The sequence below is a fragment of the Cibotium barometz genome, chromosome 43 (assembly GCF_041138505.1).
Source record: "Cibotium barometz isolate CiBa-2024 chromosome 43, ASM4113850v1, whole genome shotgun sequence".
Taxonomy (NCBI): domain Eukaryota; kingdom Viridiplantae; phylum Streptophyta; class Polypodiopsida; order Cyatheales; family Cibotiaceae; genus Cibotium; species Cibotium barometz.
In genome coordinates, this window is record NC_141088.1 from 35560619 (window position 1) to 35578741 (window position 18123).

The 18123-nt window shown below is 46.5% G+C and overlaps 1 protein-coding gene across 5 annotated transcripts in view; it reads right to left on the reverse strand.

Moving 5' to 3' along the window:
• Positions 1–17337, reverse strand: part of LOC147613869 (phosphoglycerate mutase-like protein) — a 49083-nt gene extending 31746 nt beyond the window's left edge. Inside the window, exons 1-2 of one of the 5 annotated variants that reach the window (XM_086781847.1) lie at positions 17198–17337; positions 16880–17064 (exon numbers count right to left, since the gene is read on the reverse strand). Coding sequence is in view for 1 of the 5 variants with exons in the window: in XM_086781844.1 (XP_086637970.1) it covers positions 16880–17123 (244 nt within the window). In the remaining 4 variants the exon portion in view is untranslated. The other 4 variants (XM_086781848.1, XM_086781846.1, XM_086781845.1 and 1 more) reach the window with 4 other exon arrangements.
• Positions 17338–18123: the final 786 nt, after the last annotated feature.

Genomic DNA, 18123 nt, shown 5'->3' on the forward strand with positions numbered 1-18123 from the left:
AGGTGGAGACTGAGGATCACTTTGTATGTAGATGTAGAGCCCACCAGGGGGGTCAAAGATAGTTATGCAGGATTGTTTGAGAAGCACTCTTCACTACATCAGTTGATGGAGGCCTCGGACCAGCGACGACAGCTTGGCAGACTACTACTAGAGCTTCATAGTTCTCGAGAGACTCCTCCAGACACCCGCTCCCACTAGGGGTGGGAGACAATCCCAACTCACAGATTTCTTCCAGAGAGCTATGCCAGTGCCAGCTGATGTACCACATGGGGTGACCGCACAGAGAGCACAAGAATTGAGAGCCAGGAGGAGACCTAGACAGACTGGCCACAGAGCACCCCGACTCCGTCACCGAGAGATAGCAGCTATCCGGATGAGACACCAGATGGAGACACAGGAGAGGCTAGCTCGCTTTCATTCAGACTCAGGGTACATGTTCACGCCACTCACAGCCTCAGCATCGGCGATGTATGATATCTTATATCACTCTTATGGCACTGGATGGAGTAAGACATAGATCTGCATAGCATGCTTGTACTACCCCTTCAGCATATAGAGATGCATCTTGCCTTAGCACTCCATCCACATCCCCACCCCCCTTTATATTGTTTGTATATGGGCTCCACCGATCCATGATGATTCACAGTTGTATCCAGACACATGCACACTTTTTCTTTTCTTTCTTTTCCTTTTCTTCCAATGACCAGAAGAACACAGTTGTATTATTTTTTGTCTCATAGGCCGACTTTGGCCTCTCGTAGACGTTAATATATCTTTCTTTCTTTCTTTCTTTCTCTCCTTTTATTGCTTACCTCTTTAACAGGGCTCTGGTAGAAGGTTTCCCGGCTGAGTGGACGATGCACACTATTGTACTGATCCACAAAGCTGGGGACATGTTGGACCCCGGTAATTACAAGACTATCATGATTGGTCATACCTTGGCCAAACTCTATGGGGCTATCTTGGAGGCAGAATTGAGCACACACGCTGAGAGGGAGGGGCTTCGTGCCCCTGGTCAGGCAGGTTTTCAGCGAGCCTTCTCTACTATTGATCACATTTTCACCCTGAGATGCCTGATTGACCAAACTCGCGCACGGAGACAGAGACTCTATTGCTGTTTTGTGGACTTCCGCAAAGCCTTCGACACAGTCCCGAGAGAGCGCCTCTTCCACCGCTTACAGACACTGGGCATACCCCCCGACATGATGTGGGGGATTTACAGATTATATGAGCAAGTGTGTGGACGAGTTAGATGCCCAGGGGGACTATCAAATATGATTGCCAGCACCATTGGTGTGAAGCAGGGCTGCCCTCTCTCCCCGACACTCTTTGGCTTATACATCGACGAGGTAGCAGACTACATCATACATGGAGGAGGCTCTGGGATTGACATCTCAAGTACGACTGTACACATTCTATTATATGCTGATGATATCATTCTTGTGTCGGATACTCGAACAGGGCTACAAAGGCATCTACAAGCCCTGGATACTTTCTATGCGGAGCGAGGACTCACAGTGAACCTTGGGAAAACCAAGGTTATGCATACATCAGCAGCAGTCAGATGCCAGACTATCCTTACACTAGCCCGGGGACAAGTAGAGGTGGTGGGCTCATATGTATACCTTGGGGTCACATTTACCAGCTCATCAGGGAGATTCTCTATGGCACAGGCAGCCAGAGACAAAGTGATACGAGGGTACGCAACACTAGCAATTTTGGAACGCCAGTGTCACCAGGCACACTTCCAGGAGCCCCGTACTAAGGGGTGGCTATTTGATACACTAGTTACTCCAGCATTGATGTATGCAGCAGCAGTATGGGCACCAGGTTTGGCTACATCCTCATGGACACAGATAGAGCGTGAAACCGATCCCGTCAAGTGGGAATAGACTCCGTTGGACACCCACACGCGTAATAGCTGAATGGGAGTTAGAAGAATTAGGGTTAGAGTTCATGTGTGGGAGACATACACAGAGAAGCATGGGAGAGAGAGAGAGAGAGAGAGAGTTGTGGGGATAAGTCAACTCACCAAGTGTGTGAGTGTGTGACTCCCCTATCACACATGTATATTGCACTAGTACACATAGTGCACTTAGTACATTAAAAGTACTAAGTGTACTATGTACTATAACTTATGGGCTTGTACACACTATAAGGGTGGGCATAGTGCCTTTACCCCAACAACCTCCCACTTAAAGGCAAAGTGCCCTTAAATGAAGGAAAAGAAAAAATCAGCATGTACATGATAATATACAAGGCCATATCAAGGCTGAAACTGGCCTCATCCAATGCCCATCAAGTGTCTGCAATGAGCAAACCGCTCTGGAGGCAAACTCTTTGTCAACAGATCAGCCGGGTTGTCATCCGTATGAATCTTAACAAGCTGAATTTGCTTGTTCTCTATCACCTCTCTGATGAAGTGATACTTCACATCCACATGCTTCGTCTTTGCATGAAAGACAGGGTTCTTTGCCAACTGGATGGCACTCTGACTGTCACAATGCAACAATGGAATATCCCCTGTATAGCCCAAATCAACCACTAACCGAGATAGCCATAATGCCTCCTTGCAAGCCTCTGTGGCTGCAATATACTCGGCCTCTGTAGTGGATAAGGCAGTGCACTTCTGCATCCTGGATATCCATGACAGAGCACCTCCTGTGAATGTAAACACATAACCGGTAGTAGACTTCCGGTTATCTGGATGACCGGCATAATCCGAATCCGTGTAACCATGCACTAATGCATCCTGTTTGCCAAAACATATGTACATATCCTGTGTGCCCTTCAGGTATCTCATGACACCTTTCACTGCTTCCCAATGCTTCTTACCAGGGTTGGCCATGTATCTAGAAACCACTCCCACTGCAAATGCAATGTCCGGCCTAGTAGCAACCATGGCATACATGAGACTGCCACAAGCTGAAGCATACGGAATCTTGGCCATATCAGCCCTGCCACTATCTGACTGTGGGCTGTCCATAGCACTGAGTTTCACATATGGAGGCAAAGGAGTACTAGTCTTCTTCCCCCCGTCCATATTGAACCTCTGCAAAACTTTGCCAATGTATTCCTTCTGAGACAAATACAACACATGCTGATTTCTGTCCCGAAGTATCCGCATACCCAAAATGTGATTTGCATCACCCAAATCCTTCATATCAAAGGTTTGATGCAGCCTCTTTTTCAAAGCATACGAGATTTTCCGGCAATCAACATATCATCAACATACAAGATGAGGATCAATAGACTGCCATCCAAAGCTTTCTTGGTGTATAAGCAGTGATCTATGTCACTTCTCCTGAAATCCTGTGATTTCATGAATGTATCAAATTTATGATACCATTCCCTTGGTGCCTGTTTGAGCCCATAAAGACTCTTTTTCAGCTTGCATACAAGCTTCTCCTTTCCACTTACTGCATAACCCTCTGGCTGTTGCATATATATCTCCTCATGGAGATCACCGTGAAGAAAAGCAGTCTTCACATCCATCTGAATCAAGTCCAGATCATCATGTGCAACCAAAGCTAACACAGCTCTAAGTGTGGTCATTTTGACCACTGGAGAGAAGATCTCATCAAAGTCCACACCATATTCCTGCTTGAAGCCCTTAGCCACTAACCTGGTTTTGTACCTTGGCTTTGCATGAGGTGCAACTTTGAGCCTGTAAACCCACTTGCATGGCAAAACCTTTTTGCCTGCAGGCAAATGCACCAACTTCCATGTTCCATTTTTGTGCAGAGAATCCATCTCTGACTTCATGGCACGCTCCCAAAGAGCCTTGTCTGCCCTCTGTAAAGCCTCCTTATAACATGAGGGCTCCCCACAGTCAGTGAGCATCAAGTAGTCAACCCCTGGAACAAACCTGTCAGGGGCTCTGGAGGGTCTTGTGGACCTCCGTACCCAATGACCATCATTTGCAGGTTGCTGTCCAGCCTGCATATCACCTATTGGTGGCTCCTGTTCCATGCCATAATGCTGAAAAATCATGCTCGGTATCTCCTCCAACTGTGGTATATCCATAGGGATATCTTCTGCCATCTCTGGCTATCCATTTGGACCATTTTCAGCACCATTTAAGGGCTGGTTTTGCTGTTGTAATGGCTGATTTACAGCCCTTGGTTGTTGTCCATGATGTCCATCATCATCAAAGATGACTCTGCCACGCTCCTGTTGCCTTGCAGGCTCCTTATACATGCATGTTTCATCAAAAATGACATCATTGCTGCGTATAATCTTTCTATTCACGGGATCCCAAAGTCTATACCCCATTTCACCTCTGTCACCATATCCTAGGAATATGCATTTGTGAGACTTAGGATCCAGTTTGGTGCGCATTTCCCTGCGTATGTGCACGTACGCAACGCAACCAAACACTCTTAAGTGCTTGTATGACGGAGGCTTCCCTGTCCATACTTCTTCTGGCACTTTCCCACCAAGCCTCGTGTTAGGTGACCTGTTTATAAGGTGAACGGCTGTCATAACAGCTTCAGCCCAAAAACCATGAGGTAATGCAGCATGTGACAACATAGAACGGACCTTCTCCTGAATGGTCCTGTTCATCCTCTCTGCTGTCCCGTTTTGTGGAGGATCATAAGGAGTAGAGAGCTCCCTCTTGATGCCTTTAGCATCACAAAAGTCCTGAAACTGTTTGGACATATACTCTCCCCCATTGTCGGAACGCAAAGCCTTCAGTGTTTTGCCAGTTTGATTCTCAACAAGAGCAACAAACTTCTCAAACACTGAGAATGTATCACTCTTCAAACGAAGAGGATAGACCCACACCTTGCGTGTGGCATCATCAATAAAAGACACAAAATATTTTGCCCCCCCCCCAAAGAAAGCTGAGGCATCTCACATACATCTGTATGCACAAGCTCTAACTGAGCATCTTTCTGTCCAAGAGCTTTCTTGTGGAGGCTCTGTAGTTGCCTACCATATATACAATGCTCACAAAACTGAAAACTTGAAAACTTTAGAGAAGGCAAGTAACCCAAACGAGACAATTGCTCCATTCCTTTGACACTAATGTGTCCCAACCGGCTATGCCACATAGAAATTTCCGGCAGCTCGGTTGCATTTACATTAGCATGGTGACAAACACCTGCATGCATAAAGTAAAGAGTGTCCACCTTAGAGCCTCTGGCAACAACCAGTGAGCCCTTACTAATTTTCCACTTTCCACGACCAAATGTGGTAACATAATCAGCATCATCAAGCTGTCCAGTAGAAAGCAGATTCTTCTTGATCTCAGGCACATGCCTGACATCATGGAGCATAAGCTGTGAGCCATCTGAAAACACAAGCCTCACATCACCTCTGCCAAGAATCTTGCATGCATGGTTATCACCCAAATAAACCACTCCTTCATTGCCAGCAGTATACCTGACAAACAAGTCTCTGCAACCTGTGACATGAAAAGAGGCACCTGAATCAATAATCCATGAGTGCATACCATGACCACCTGTAAGAAGTGAATGGGCATCAAGTGGAGACGTAAATAGGACCTCATCCTCACTGTCACCTACATGTGACACATTGATTTCTTCAATTTTGACTCCACTTTTGCCCTTTGGCTTCGCATCTTTGGCTTCATCTTTGTCTTTGTCTTTGCCTTTTCCCTTTTCCTTTTGATCATTTTTCCATTTGTAGCATTGCTTTTTGATGTGTCCCTTCTTGCCACAAAAAATGGCATTCCAAGTCCTTTTTAGAGCGGGACTTGCTCCTTCCCCGTTCTTGGCTTTTTCCCCTTTGCTGGGATCTCCCACGTGCATTCATTGCATTGGACTTTCCAACAGAGTTGTTTTTCCTGTTCATCTCCTCTTGAAGGAGAGCACCCTCAACATCTGCATATGACAGCATAGCATTCGAATTGCTAGTGGCTGTCCTGAATGTGTCTCAACTCTCTGGCAAAGTGCATAAGAGAAAAGTGGCTTTGAACTCATCGTCCATTGCCAACTTTTGATTTATAACCTGGCTGACAATACCATTAAACTCATTTAGATGGGCTGTCATAGACGCCCCTTCCTTCATCTGAAGACCTATGAGTTTCTTCAACCAATACACTTTGCTTGAGGCACTTTGCTGGGCATACAAGTCCTGCAATCTCTGCCACATTCCCCAAGCTGTCTTCTCTTCACGAATGCTAAAAAGTAAAGTGTCTGACACAGACAACATGATGGTGGATCTTGCCAGCTCATCCATATCTTCCCACTCTTCAGCAGTAAGAGAAGCGGGCATTACACCCCTTTCTTTGATAGGCTTGTGCTGCTTCTTCTGGAGCAACACATTATAGCACTGGGTTTGCCAAATATCATAGTTATGTGAGCCTTCAAGCTTCTTGATGTGAAGCAATGAAGAGCTCTCACTTGTGGTAGCCATAGCAATATGCAACCTGTCAATGTCTGACTCCCTGCAAGTGTGCAAACACTGCACCAAAAGCACACAAAGTGCTCACAGTTGTTCTCCCAAGCTTTATCTCCCACTGCGGAAGCACAAATGCAACTTTTCTCCCACTTTATGTGATGAAATCAGCAAAATCTGGTTGCTGCAGTTTTAGGACAGCACCTTAAGTGTGCTCTGTTGCCCTTCCAAAGTACTGTACAGCAGTACTAAGTGCTCACCAATGATGTACCAAACCTGTACCGGCAAGTACAGCAGCTGAAATTGAACCTTTTGCTCACTCAAATCAGTGTACAGCCATGCCAAAACTTGCACAAAGCTGTGCCAAATCTGTACCAGCAGGTACAGTAGCAATAAATGCTCTCCTAGCTGTCCAAATGAGTGAAATCAGACTTTTACAGTCCCGAACACTGCATACAACAGTTCCGAACAGAAATTGGGCAAAAGCCCCTTGACTGCAAGCTGATTTCTGAGGATTCAAGGCATAAAAGTCTTGCCTGCTGCTTTGCCGAGCTCAACAAGCATAAAATCTTGAAAAGCCCCTTGATTTAAGATCAATTTCTGATCATACATGGTACATTAGCGCACATGAAGGCATCCAGAGTCTTCACGATGCTTCCCCCTAGCCACATATACATCCAATACATGAAAGCCCCTTGATTTACAGGCACATTGAGTGCTTGACAGGCATCAACACATTGCCCAAAGCATCAAATGCGATTGCCTGCATACAAATCAATCCAATCGGCACAAAAGCCCCTTGATTTGCACTGAATTTGCTGCAATTTTGCCCGAATGTGCGATTTCTCACATCATACAGCATGTATGAATGCTTAATTGCACAATTACATCAAAAGCCCCAAATTTCGACATCCAATTTCCTGCAAATTGATCCTGATTGTGACCAATGTCACCCAATTTTGCCAATTTTGCTCAGAAATTGAGCAATTCGGCACCTTAAATTCCCAAAATTGAAGGCAAATACCTCTTAATTTTTGAATTTCTTTGAGATTTGTTGGCTGAATTTTAGATGTGTTGATGCTGTTGCAGAAAGGGGGAGGGGCTTCTTGCTGATGTTGCTGCAGAAAGAGTGATGCACGATGATGATGCTGCTGCTCGTCAGGCTTCTACAGTCGTATTGAAACGGAGGAGGTGCTTATGCGCCTGCAACTGTACAGATGGCAGCTTTGTAGTCGGGCTTGAGCAGGTCGACTAGGCGACTTTCTTGAATCGCTAGTCGGGCAGGTGTTGAAAGGGCCTACGATTTGAATCGCTCTAATGCCCAGCGCTCATACAGCCTTACTGCCTTCGCATACGTGTCCTTACGCTACGATGCGCTCGCTCACGATTAACACGCCTGCAGCCTACGCCGTTTCCGCCTGGCTGTTGGCTACCTACGCTGCAGCCAGGGCTTCGCTGGTACACGCACCACAGCTACTCCTCATGGGAGGGGGTGATGCGCTGGCCTCCTCGCTACCTCAACTTCTGCAGGTTACTACAGTGCTGAAACGAAAGCTACAATCATCAATTCAGCCTGTATGGTTTTGCAGCGACTCTATCCAACAGATGCGACTGAAATTCAGTCCTCAATTGCTCTTGCCTTTGCCTGTGCTTTGATACCAGTTGAATGGGAGTTAGAAGAATTAGGGTTAGAGTTCATGTGTGGGAGACATACACAGAGAAGCATGGGAGAGAGAGAGAGAGAGAGAGAGAGTTGTGGGGATAAGTCAACTCACCAAGTGTGTGAGTGTGTGACTCCCCTATCACACATGTATATTGCACTAGTACACATAGTGCACTTAGTACATTAAAAGTACTAAGTGTACTATGTACTATAACTTATGGGCTTGTACACACTATAAGGGTGGGCATAGTGCCTTTACCCCAACAATAGCACAACTTAATACCACAATTTGAAAATGGACAACTTAATAACAACTTGAAATTGAAATGAAATGGAATGAGATAGAAGGACACCAGCACTGGGGCCGGAACGGGCCGACCCCCCCCTCAATATATAATATATTATTGGGAGTATTTAACAAATACAATGCTCCATGGGTTCCAAGAACCAGATGATGTCCATGTACAAATGAATACAGTACCAAACAAAAGGCTCGAAGTCGACGTTCGAAGTACTTGAGTGGTCCAGTCTCTACGGTCCTATGCCTTCACATGATTCCGCGGAGAGCGCCCCACTGGTGTTCCAGGACCACGCACAAACCGGCGCTCTCGTACTAACACCTGGCTCTCCCGATCTCAGCACCTTTGGACCGTGGTTGTCCAAGAGCTTGGACTACCCGGCACCGAACAGGTGTTGCAATGGAGAGATCCCTTATCAGATTTATCACAAAGTACTTTACTTAAAAATGAAAATTCACTTACTTGTGGATGGCAGATGGAAGACCAATACCCATGGTGTCTGTGTGCAGCTACTTGAGAAGGACACCGAGACACAGCAGCAAGTCGAGAGGAGTAGTTGTTCTGGGAAAAGTATAACCTCCTGAAGAAAGGAGATGCCTCCTATGTAAAGGAGGTACAACCGCCTGCAAAGTAAAAACAACCACCTGCTGTGCAGGGCACAGCCACCTTCTTTTGGAGGAGGAGACGTAGGAGGAGTCACCTGGCTGTAGGAGCACAGCTACCAACTGAAGGAACAGCAGCTACGCATGGAAGGTACAGCCGCCTGAGGAGAGGATGAGCAGCCTTCAGAAGATGGAGATGTGGCCGCTTGTTTGCAGAGTACAGCCGCCGGCCGCTTAACTGTAGGAGCACAAAAGCTGGAGAACGAATACACAGCCACCTACTGTGGAAAGCTGTGCAACTTGTATGGTCGCCTGACTGTAGATGCACACACACAGTCGCCTGGCTGTAGCTATACATACAAAGTCGCCTGCTGGAGCTGGAGTGCAGCTTGCTGGTGGTGGATACACAGTCGGGTGCTGAGGTAGGCAGCGCAGCCTGAACAGGAGGAGGGGCAGCAGCCACTGAGCAGAGGAGGCAGCCGCTTGTACGGAAGGAGATGCCTGGCTGCAGCCTGAAGAGGCGTGGAAGAGATGGAGGCGCCTAATAGCCTGCTGTAGACAGGCGCAGCCTACCGGACATAGGAGGTCGCCGACTGCTGAAAGGATGAAGTTGGCGCAGCCTGAAGCGGAAGAGGTGATCGCCGGGCTGCCCTTGATAGAGGTCGTGGCTCTTTTTTTTTTTTTAAGGTTGGAAGGGGAGTAAAACAATTTGATTTGGCTGGCTCCCCACGTTTGCATGTGGGCGGCCAGTTCCATGGTGGGTTGGGTAGGTGACCATGCACCCACGCCCACACACACACACAAGTGAAGTGTGGCTCCCCACCTTGGCCCCTAAGTGGGTGCCCAAAGTGGGTGCCCACTTTTAAGTGAGTGTGAACATATAGCCTTATAAAACAAAAGGTTAGAAAATAAACTATTAAACCAACATGTGCAGTACACTTACCACCTGTTCACATGCAACAAAACTCGTCAGAAGACAGAGCAAACTTCACGACTCACTGGCAGGCGTCCCCGCTCAGTAAGTGACACGTTAAACAAGCAAACACAAAAATACAAGATGCAGAACATGAGTGCATGTGCAAATAGTATCATGGACATATCTCCCGTTCATGGAACAAGTACAAAATATCTGTCGGGCGCACAAAAATGGCACAAGATAAAACATAAATCCTGGTCTTCCTATGGAGTGACAGTCCCATAGGCAAGACACAGTTCTAGGCACGAGCCTCCCTATGGAGTGACAGTCCCATAGGCAAGACACGGCACGAATACTGGCTCTTCCATGGCGTGACAATCCCATGGATAGAACACAGTCCAGGTCATACACGGGTGGCACCAGTCTAGCTCCCGTCCATACGACACCTTCCTGCTAACACACGGGTGGCACCAATCTGGCTCCCGTCCATGTCAAGCAAAAATACTGGCCTCTTCACATGAGACACCGGCCTGGCCTCAAGTGAACGAGACACAAAAACTGGAGATACACCAAATGGTCGGCCAATTGGTGACAGAGCGTCCTCAGATTTTGATGCTCTCACGGATGATCCGCAGCAAACCTTCAGTACATGATATCCTTCGAGCGGAGTTTGCTCTACCACCTATGTTAGTAGAGGCCATGTTCAAGACTATATCTTTTATACACAGGATGCAGGAGCTCCCACTAAATCGGGTATCTTGGGCTGCTTTTGAGGCATCCAGACAGCTTGCTGAGGAGGGACATACCTGGTCATGGTACTCCCAGGTGGTACAGTGGATATCATCACACAGGATTGATATTGACAGATTACCACCCTTACAGTATGACCTAGCTGCACCACACAGACGCCTCTCTCAGACAGAGAGGAACAGAGTCATGAGACATGACATTTGGCCAGGCCACATACAGGAGACTTGGCTATCTCCCACTCAGCCACTCCCAGCGAAGATGCTCTACTACAGAGACCACTTCTTGAGCACCTCCACAGACGGCTTCATCCAGCGACCACGATACTTGGAGGTCCACTTATCACATGGAGCCAGAGTAACCATTGGGCGACTAAGGGTCTCATCACACCAACTAGAGATCGAGACTGGGAGAGCAGCATGCATCCCTCGAGCAGAGCACATTTGCAGATTCTGTCAGACGGGGGTAGAGACAGAGGAGCATTTTGTTTGCCAGTGTGGTGCTTTGCAAGAGATCAAGGCATGCTATCCTGAGGTTTTTAGAGGGACCACATCACTTAGACAGATCTAGGAGAGATCGGACCAGAGATAGCTAGGCAGACTACTACTAGCACTACAGAGACACAAGGAGATCTTACTTCAGACACCCACACATCATAGCAGAGGAAGACAGTCCCAATTGACTGACTTCTTCCAGAGATTGGCACCAGTAGCCCAGCCACACACATTGGGAGTGACATCTCAGCGAGCGGAGGAGATTCGAGCTAGGCGACGACCCAGGCTAGCCGGCTACCAGACACCACGGGTACACCACAGAGAGATCGCGGCCATCCGGTCTCGACACCAGCAGGAGGTCCAGGAGTAGCTGGCACATTTTCGCTCTGATCCAAGACGCATGTTCCAGACATTTACGGCATCCTCAGATCAGATGTATGACATATTGTACCGAGACTATGGGACTCGATGCAGTTAGGAGTAGATAACATATCATACTTGTATCACCGCTTCAGCATATAGAGATGCATTAGTAGCCCTAGTACTCCATCCACACCCTCTCGTTTGTACACCACCATTGAGTCCCCTATGGTCGTGTTGTCATACTTGTACATTTTATTCTCACTCCACATTTTCCTCTCGATGACTGGAGGAACATCATTGTACTACTTGTTTGTCTCAAAAGGCCAATTTTGGCCTTTTGCAGACGTTAATATATCTTTCTTTCTTTCTCTCTCTCTCTCTCATGATTGATATGACGAGGAATGCCACAACACATGAGCGTCTCTTACATGAGGTTGCAACTGGCCAAATCCAAGAGTGAGATGCACAAAGGATTAACCAATACACAACCAGACGTAACAAACAAGCACATGTTGAGGGCCAATACAAGGACTTATACCAATCTCTCAAAGGTGTGAATTGTACTGAGGGCTAGAAGAAAATACGAGCGCCCACCCACACCCATCACATCTCCATCCATATGGCACACATATGCACGATCCCTATACGAAGTACCAGATCAGCCCCCCATCCCACCAACATCACATCCATGTCGCATCACATCCACCTTCACACTTGGCATGGTAGCCCCAGCCATCCGAAGACTCAAAAACCGTAGATCACAAGACCACAAGGGCCTCTTGGCAGAGCACATCTCCCATGCGGGGGAGACTATGGCACCCCTCCTCGCCCAAATGTTCACCTGGGCTCTTTCAGAAGGCTTCCCACCCACCTAGACAGCCCATATCATCACACCCATCCATAAAGCCGGAGATCCCATGGACCAACAATTACAAGACTATTATGATTGGCAACACAATGGCCAAACTTTATGGGTCACTACTTGAGCTTGAGCTCAACACACTAGCAGAGAGACATGGGAACAGAGAATCAGGGCAAGCAGACTTCCGTAGGTCATTCTCCACTTTGGATCACATCTTCACCCTCCGAGCCATTATAAAAGAGGCCCAACGGGTTTAGTGTTGCTTTGTGGATATCCACAAAGCATTTAATACAGTGCCTCGAGCCAGACTACTACAGAGACTCCAAGATTTGGGGCTACCATCACACATGATTTGGAGGATCATGGCATTATATGAGTCGGTCATAGGGCGGGTGAGATGCCCAAGAGGATTATCAAAGGAGACCTCCAGTACCATTGGAGTGAAGCAAGGATGCCCAGTGTCTCCCATTGTCCTTGGCCTCTACATCGACAAGATTTTGGCCCCATTGCTAGAGGAGGGGAGGAGGCGTATCACATGCACGCATCCTTGTTTCCATACTTTATGCTGATGACATTGTGCTTATTGCAGATTCTCCAGAGGCTCTCCAAAGGCATCTTGACACATTACAGGACCTTTGTGCACAACAGGATCTCACAATAAACCTCTGGGAAACCAAGGTTATGTTCTTCCACACATCCCCTCATTTGACATCTCGATTGAGTTTCACCTACATGGGCAGCCCAATGGAGATTGCATACTCATATGTGTACTTGGGAGTCACTTTTACAAGACCAATCTTCTCGATGAGGAGCCATGCTGCAGAGACTAGACTAAGGCGAGGGTATGCTTCTCTTGCTCTCAAGGAGAGACAATGCTTCCAAGCCCACTTCCAAAAGCCAAGGACCAAGATGCGGCTATTTGACACATTGGTCACTCCGACATTGATGTTATGGAGCACCCTTCTCGGCGCCTGATCTTATAGCGGCCAAATGGCCAAGGATAAAGAGGCCTTAGGTCATGATGCTCTCCCGTATGATACGCAACAACCATCGGTCCCACATGATATTATCCTAGCAAAGTTTGTTCCATACAGTCACATACATTCACAGGATCAGTGCCATGGCCCTCTGGAGACTCCCGAGGCTCGCCCTATAGTCCTCCCAACAGCTAGCAACAGATGGGCACGAGTCATGGTATAGCCGAGTATGCACCTGGTTCACGAGGTCCTCGCCTTAGTCTAGCCTCTGCAGCATGGCTATTTGACACCTTGGTCACTCCGGCATTGATGTATGGAGCACCCTTCTAGGCGCCTGATCTTATAGTGGCCAAATGGCCGAGGAAAAAGAGGCCTCAGGTCATGTTGCTCTCCCATATGATACGGAACAACCATCGGTCCCACATGATATTATCCTAGCAGAGTTTGCTGCAGCACCCATGGTAGTAGAAGCACTCTTCCAGACAATCACATACATTCACAGGATTAGTGCCATTGCCCTCTGGAGACTCCCGAGGCTCGCCCTACAATCCTCCCAACACCTAGCAATAGATGGGCACGAGTCATGGTATAGCCGAGTATGCACCTCACGAGGCAGGGACTCAGGATGGATCGCTTCCCCCCACTCCAATATGGCCCGGACTCCCCATTCATCAAGCTCTCTCAGGATGACAGGACCCTGTCAAATCAACTAATGACTAACCTTCGCCACCCTTTTATAGACTCTTGGCCGGTCATCGGGCATCCACACTTGGGCGCCCGCCCGTTAGTCTATCCCTAACTCAGCTCGTCAATCAGCCTACCTAGCTTCAAGCTTCCCCAAACCTCGAAGCTAGTCCATGATCTCGCACAATAATTCTGTCCACATTGGGCTGCTCATTGGGCGCTTAGACAATATTACAATTATCTCACACAATAGCCCTTACAAACACTTGAATCCGCCATGTCCACGTCACACTCAAAGAGTGTGTACGTGACATCCCCTCTTGCTTAACTTGGGAGCATAAGAGCAAAAGATGCTCTCCACACATCAGCCGGAACTCTAATAGCATGGCTACTAGACCTTTTGTCTCCAATGATGTCTCCGCCACCACTTCCTTGGGAATTGCGGGTTCTAGAACTAGTCCCTCTGCCCCTAGATGCTCAGCTAGCAAGGTAGACAACACTGTGGAATCGATCCATCACAGGGTAAGTTGAAGGTGTCAGTCAACAATTCTGACCAGGCACTTTCCTCAGTTCAGAAGAAAGGTCAGAGTCTCTGCTTTACTTGTGGAAAAAGAGGCTATCTGTCCAAAGATTGTTTGTCCAAGAAGAAGGACAAGACTAAGAGCAAGGCTTCATCTCAAAGAAAAGATAAAGACACGACACACAATAGTGGTACAGATTCTAGTACCACTTCTAGGGCTTCCAGGGCGCTTCCGCCTCAGGAGACCCCGGGTGGTGTGCTTCTCTAGTACACATGCAGTTTCCCCCCATGTGCTTCCAGCCAGAAGAGGCTTGTGGGCGGGAGAGGGGGCTAATAATTACAGCTCCACCTACTGGTGCATGGGGACCGTGATTCGGAGTTCCAAGCATTAGACATCTGGCAGCACTTGGTTATCTTTGGTACAACAGAGATTATGAACTGGATCTGTTCCAAGTTCATTGTTCGAGGCTTTTGGGACGTGATGTGTTCCGTCCCACACTGTTGGGGATTATGGGCGCCATGTGTCCAGCAGCTCATCATCTATTTTTGGAGTTCACTGCACACTTGTGTGGGAATTCATGGCCAAGCAAAGTTCCTTGCTGTTCGTGGTGGCATCTTGTTTTGAAGAAACAAGTTGGTGGGTGCTCTCTCTCAGGTGATTCCAGTACTTGCGGTGCTCGAGGGTCCATGGTTGCATCATCATCGACTTATCTTCTTCCGACTCTTGCACACTATGAGCTGCAAAGGGGGTGTTAGAATTGTGCATCTCAGTGTTTTGGGTCTTTACTATTTATCTGGGATTTTACTGGATTTTCTCCTATTTATTTGTCTAAGGCCCGTCGGCCAGCCCTAGAGGGAGTCGGCCAGGTCCCTACTTCACTATATAAGGAATTCCCCATTATTCACTCATTCATCCACTTGGCTCGGTGTGGTGAGCTTGCCTCCCCCCCTCTTATCCCCCCTCTTATTGTATCTTCGATTTATCTAACGACAATTGTGATGTGTAAAGCAAGATAGAATGGGTTGGTTTGATCCTTATAAATACATAGATGGTATGATCATGTAACGCTAATCCACCTAGTGCATGTTTAACAAAGAGGCAATCTTCTTATATGCTAGGCTCCTCGTAAATGTGGTTTATCCGGTCAATTGGTACATATGCTGGAGCCTAGTGGTCATGAACTTTCAAAACCACAACCTATGCCCTGCTGCTGCTGCCTGCCCAACTTTGTGCCAGGCACTGCACTTTCTTTTCTCCGTTAACATATCGAGAACTAAAGTAGCATTGTTATGTTAGCAATCATACATGATACTATGTCTATATTTTTAAATAGGTCTATTTAATTATTGTGGTAGTTTACACTACATGCTTGTACTTCTTTTTTGGACTACTAATGCAATCAATACCCCCAACAATTTCTAGGGGTAATTGTGGTGTCAAGAATTGCCTTTGTGGTTGTCTACGTGGCTTCTCATCAGAGTGGGGACCTTTGAAACCAAACATTCCAAACCTGAGCCGATTGGATTAAGAGAGAACATGGGTTTTTAAATCAGTGATAGAAAATATTATATGATCTCAGAAGAGCCTGGGTGGGTATGTCCTCCATAAAGAGACCAACAGCCGGAGCAGATATAGAACCACCTCCCCTCCCCCCTCTCTTCTATACTGCTTCTTGTGTTGGTCTTAAGTTACAGGAATTATGAACCTTGACGCCTACTCGGCCAACATTGAAACATTCACCTACTGGAATATTCAAAGATATAACACCTCAACTTCCTCATAATGTAATCCTGGGCATGACTTAGCAGAATCTTGTCCTCTCCATCATTTTGCACAAGCTGACTTGAGCAAGAGCCCAACGTCTCAAGCATCACACCCCAAATCCATGGCAATCAGGCTGGCCATGTAAGGCATTCCTCAAACTAGGGAAATGGGTTGCTACCCCTAGTTTTTGGCTGACATGTTGGACAAGGATTGGCTGAAACTGCGTTTCCCTAATATCACAATTTCACCTGTCCTTACATCTGCAATCTTCATTGTTACTACACAATAAGTGCTTTGCAAATGAGCCCTTCGAAATTATGTGCTTTGAATGCAAAAGAGGCTGAGTCATTCAAATTACTTTTCAAACAAAAAAAACATATCTTAACGTTTTTCTCTCTGAAGCCTGTGGGTTATGGCATGCATGCATAGATTCATTGAAACACGTGGTAAGAAACCAATTTTTTCAGTTCAGAATTGAAACTGTTGGGCATTTAATTTGTTAATATTTGTTTTTCTTCGAAACTACGTGATGTAAACTCTGATCTCTGGGCAATCTATAATTCCCTGATATGATTGGGATCTGGGTGATGTAACCCTGATCTATACAAAAGAAATGGGTACCTCGAGAGAGGGGTTCGTTGATAGCCTGCTTGAGAGCAGCACGGAGGTGAAGTCCACCAGAGCTTGTTTTGTCCGCCCAACACGCAGGCTTGGCCGCCCAACACGCAGGCCAGAGGGAGGACACTCGAGAAAAAGCAGCAGATAGGCTACGATGGCGGAGGCGGCAGGCTGCCCTGCTGCTGCTGCTGCAGGCATGAGAAGAAAAAGAAGAAGGATATGAAGAGGTACACGAGATTATGGTCATGGCTACGCCCCTAAACAACAAAACAAAATTCAGATCAACACAGTTTTATACAGTGCACAAGGGGTGCTACCTACTCGGAAAAGTCCAAGGTTGTAGAGGAAGCAGCAAAATGGTCTTCTTCTGAAGAAGAAGAAGAAGAAGAATAGATAGTAGTGAGTCCTGTCGGCAAACGTAAAGGCCTCACATCTTGGGACACATTACCCCTTCCACAAATTTAATTATTGTTTCTCACTTATGTTTATATATATTGCCCCAAATAACAACTATATGATATTTATTTTCATGAAAGCATTGATTATATAATAAGCACAAATCATAATTGTGAATCATTTATACCTCACTCACACTCCTCTAAAGAGCAATGAAGTTTCTTAAGAACAACATTACATAAAGTGAGCACCTCTACAACTGTCTCCCCCATAGCACGACCAATATATAGTGCCGGGAATTACAAGGGAGCAGAATCCGAAGCCGTGCCTGCAATAATCATGAAATACTCCAGAGCACTGACTTCCGAGGGAATCTTAACTAATCATGCCACAGTTGAACGTTTTTATATGCATGAGCATGGCTTGATAGGTCAACATAACCCATTTCTCGTAGAGATCGCATGTAGTGGTGATTGTACCAAGAGTTATAAGAAGTATAAAAGGAAATGACTTTATTTTCATAGTCTTCTCTTATATGTTTTGAATGAGTTGCACTACCATAAAATAAACGGCTTTATTTTCATAGTCTTCTCATACATGTTTTGAATGCTTACCATAAAATAAATTCAAACCAAATTGTTTCTCAATTAGTCCACAACTTAAAACTTGTTAATGTAAAAGAGGAATATAAAACTATAGCAAACATAAGCTATCTATTTGAAAATTTATTCACATCAAAGCATTTTCATTGTCACCATAGTGAATTGACAAGATGTATGTTTTTCGCAAGTAAGAAGAAACTTGCATGTCGCTTTTCATAGTCTTCTCATACATGTTTTGAATGCTTACCA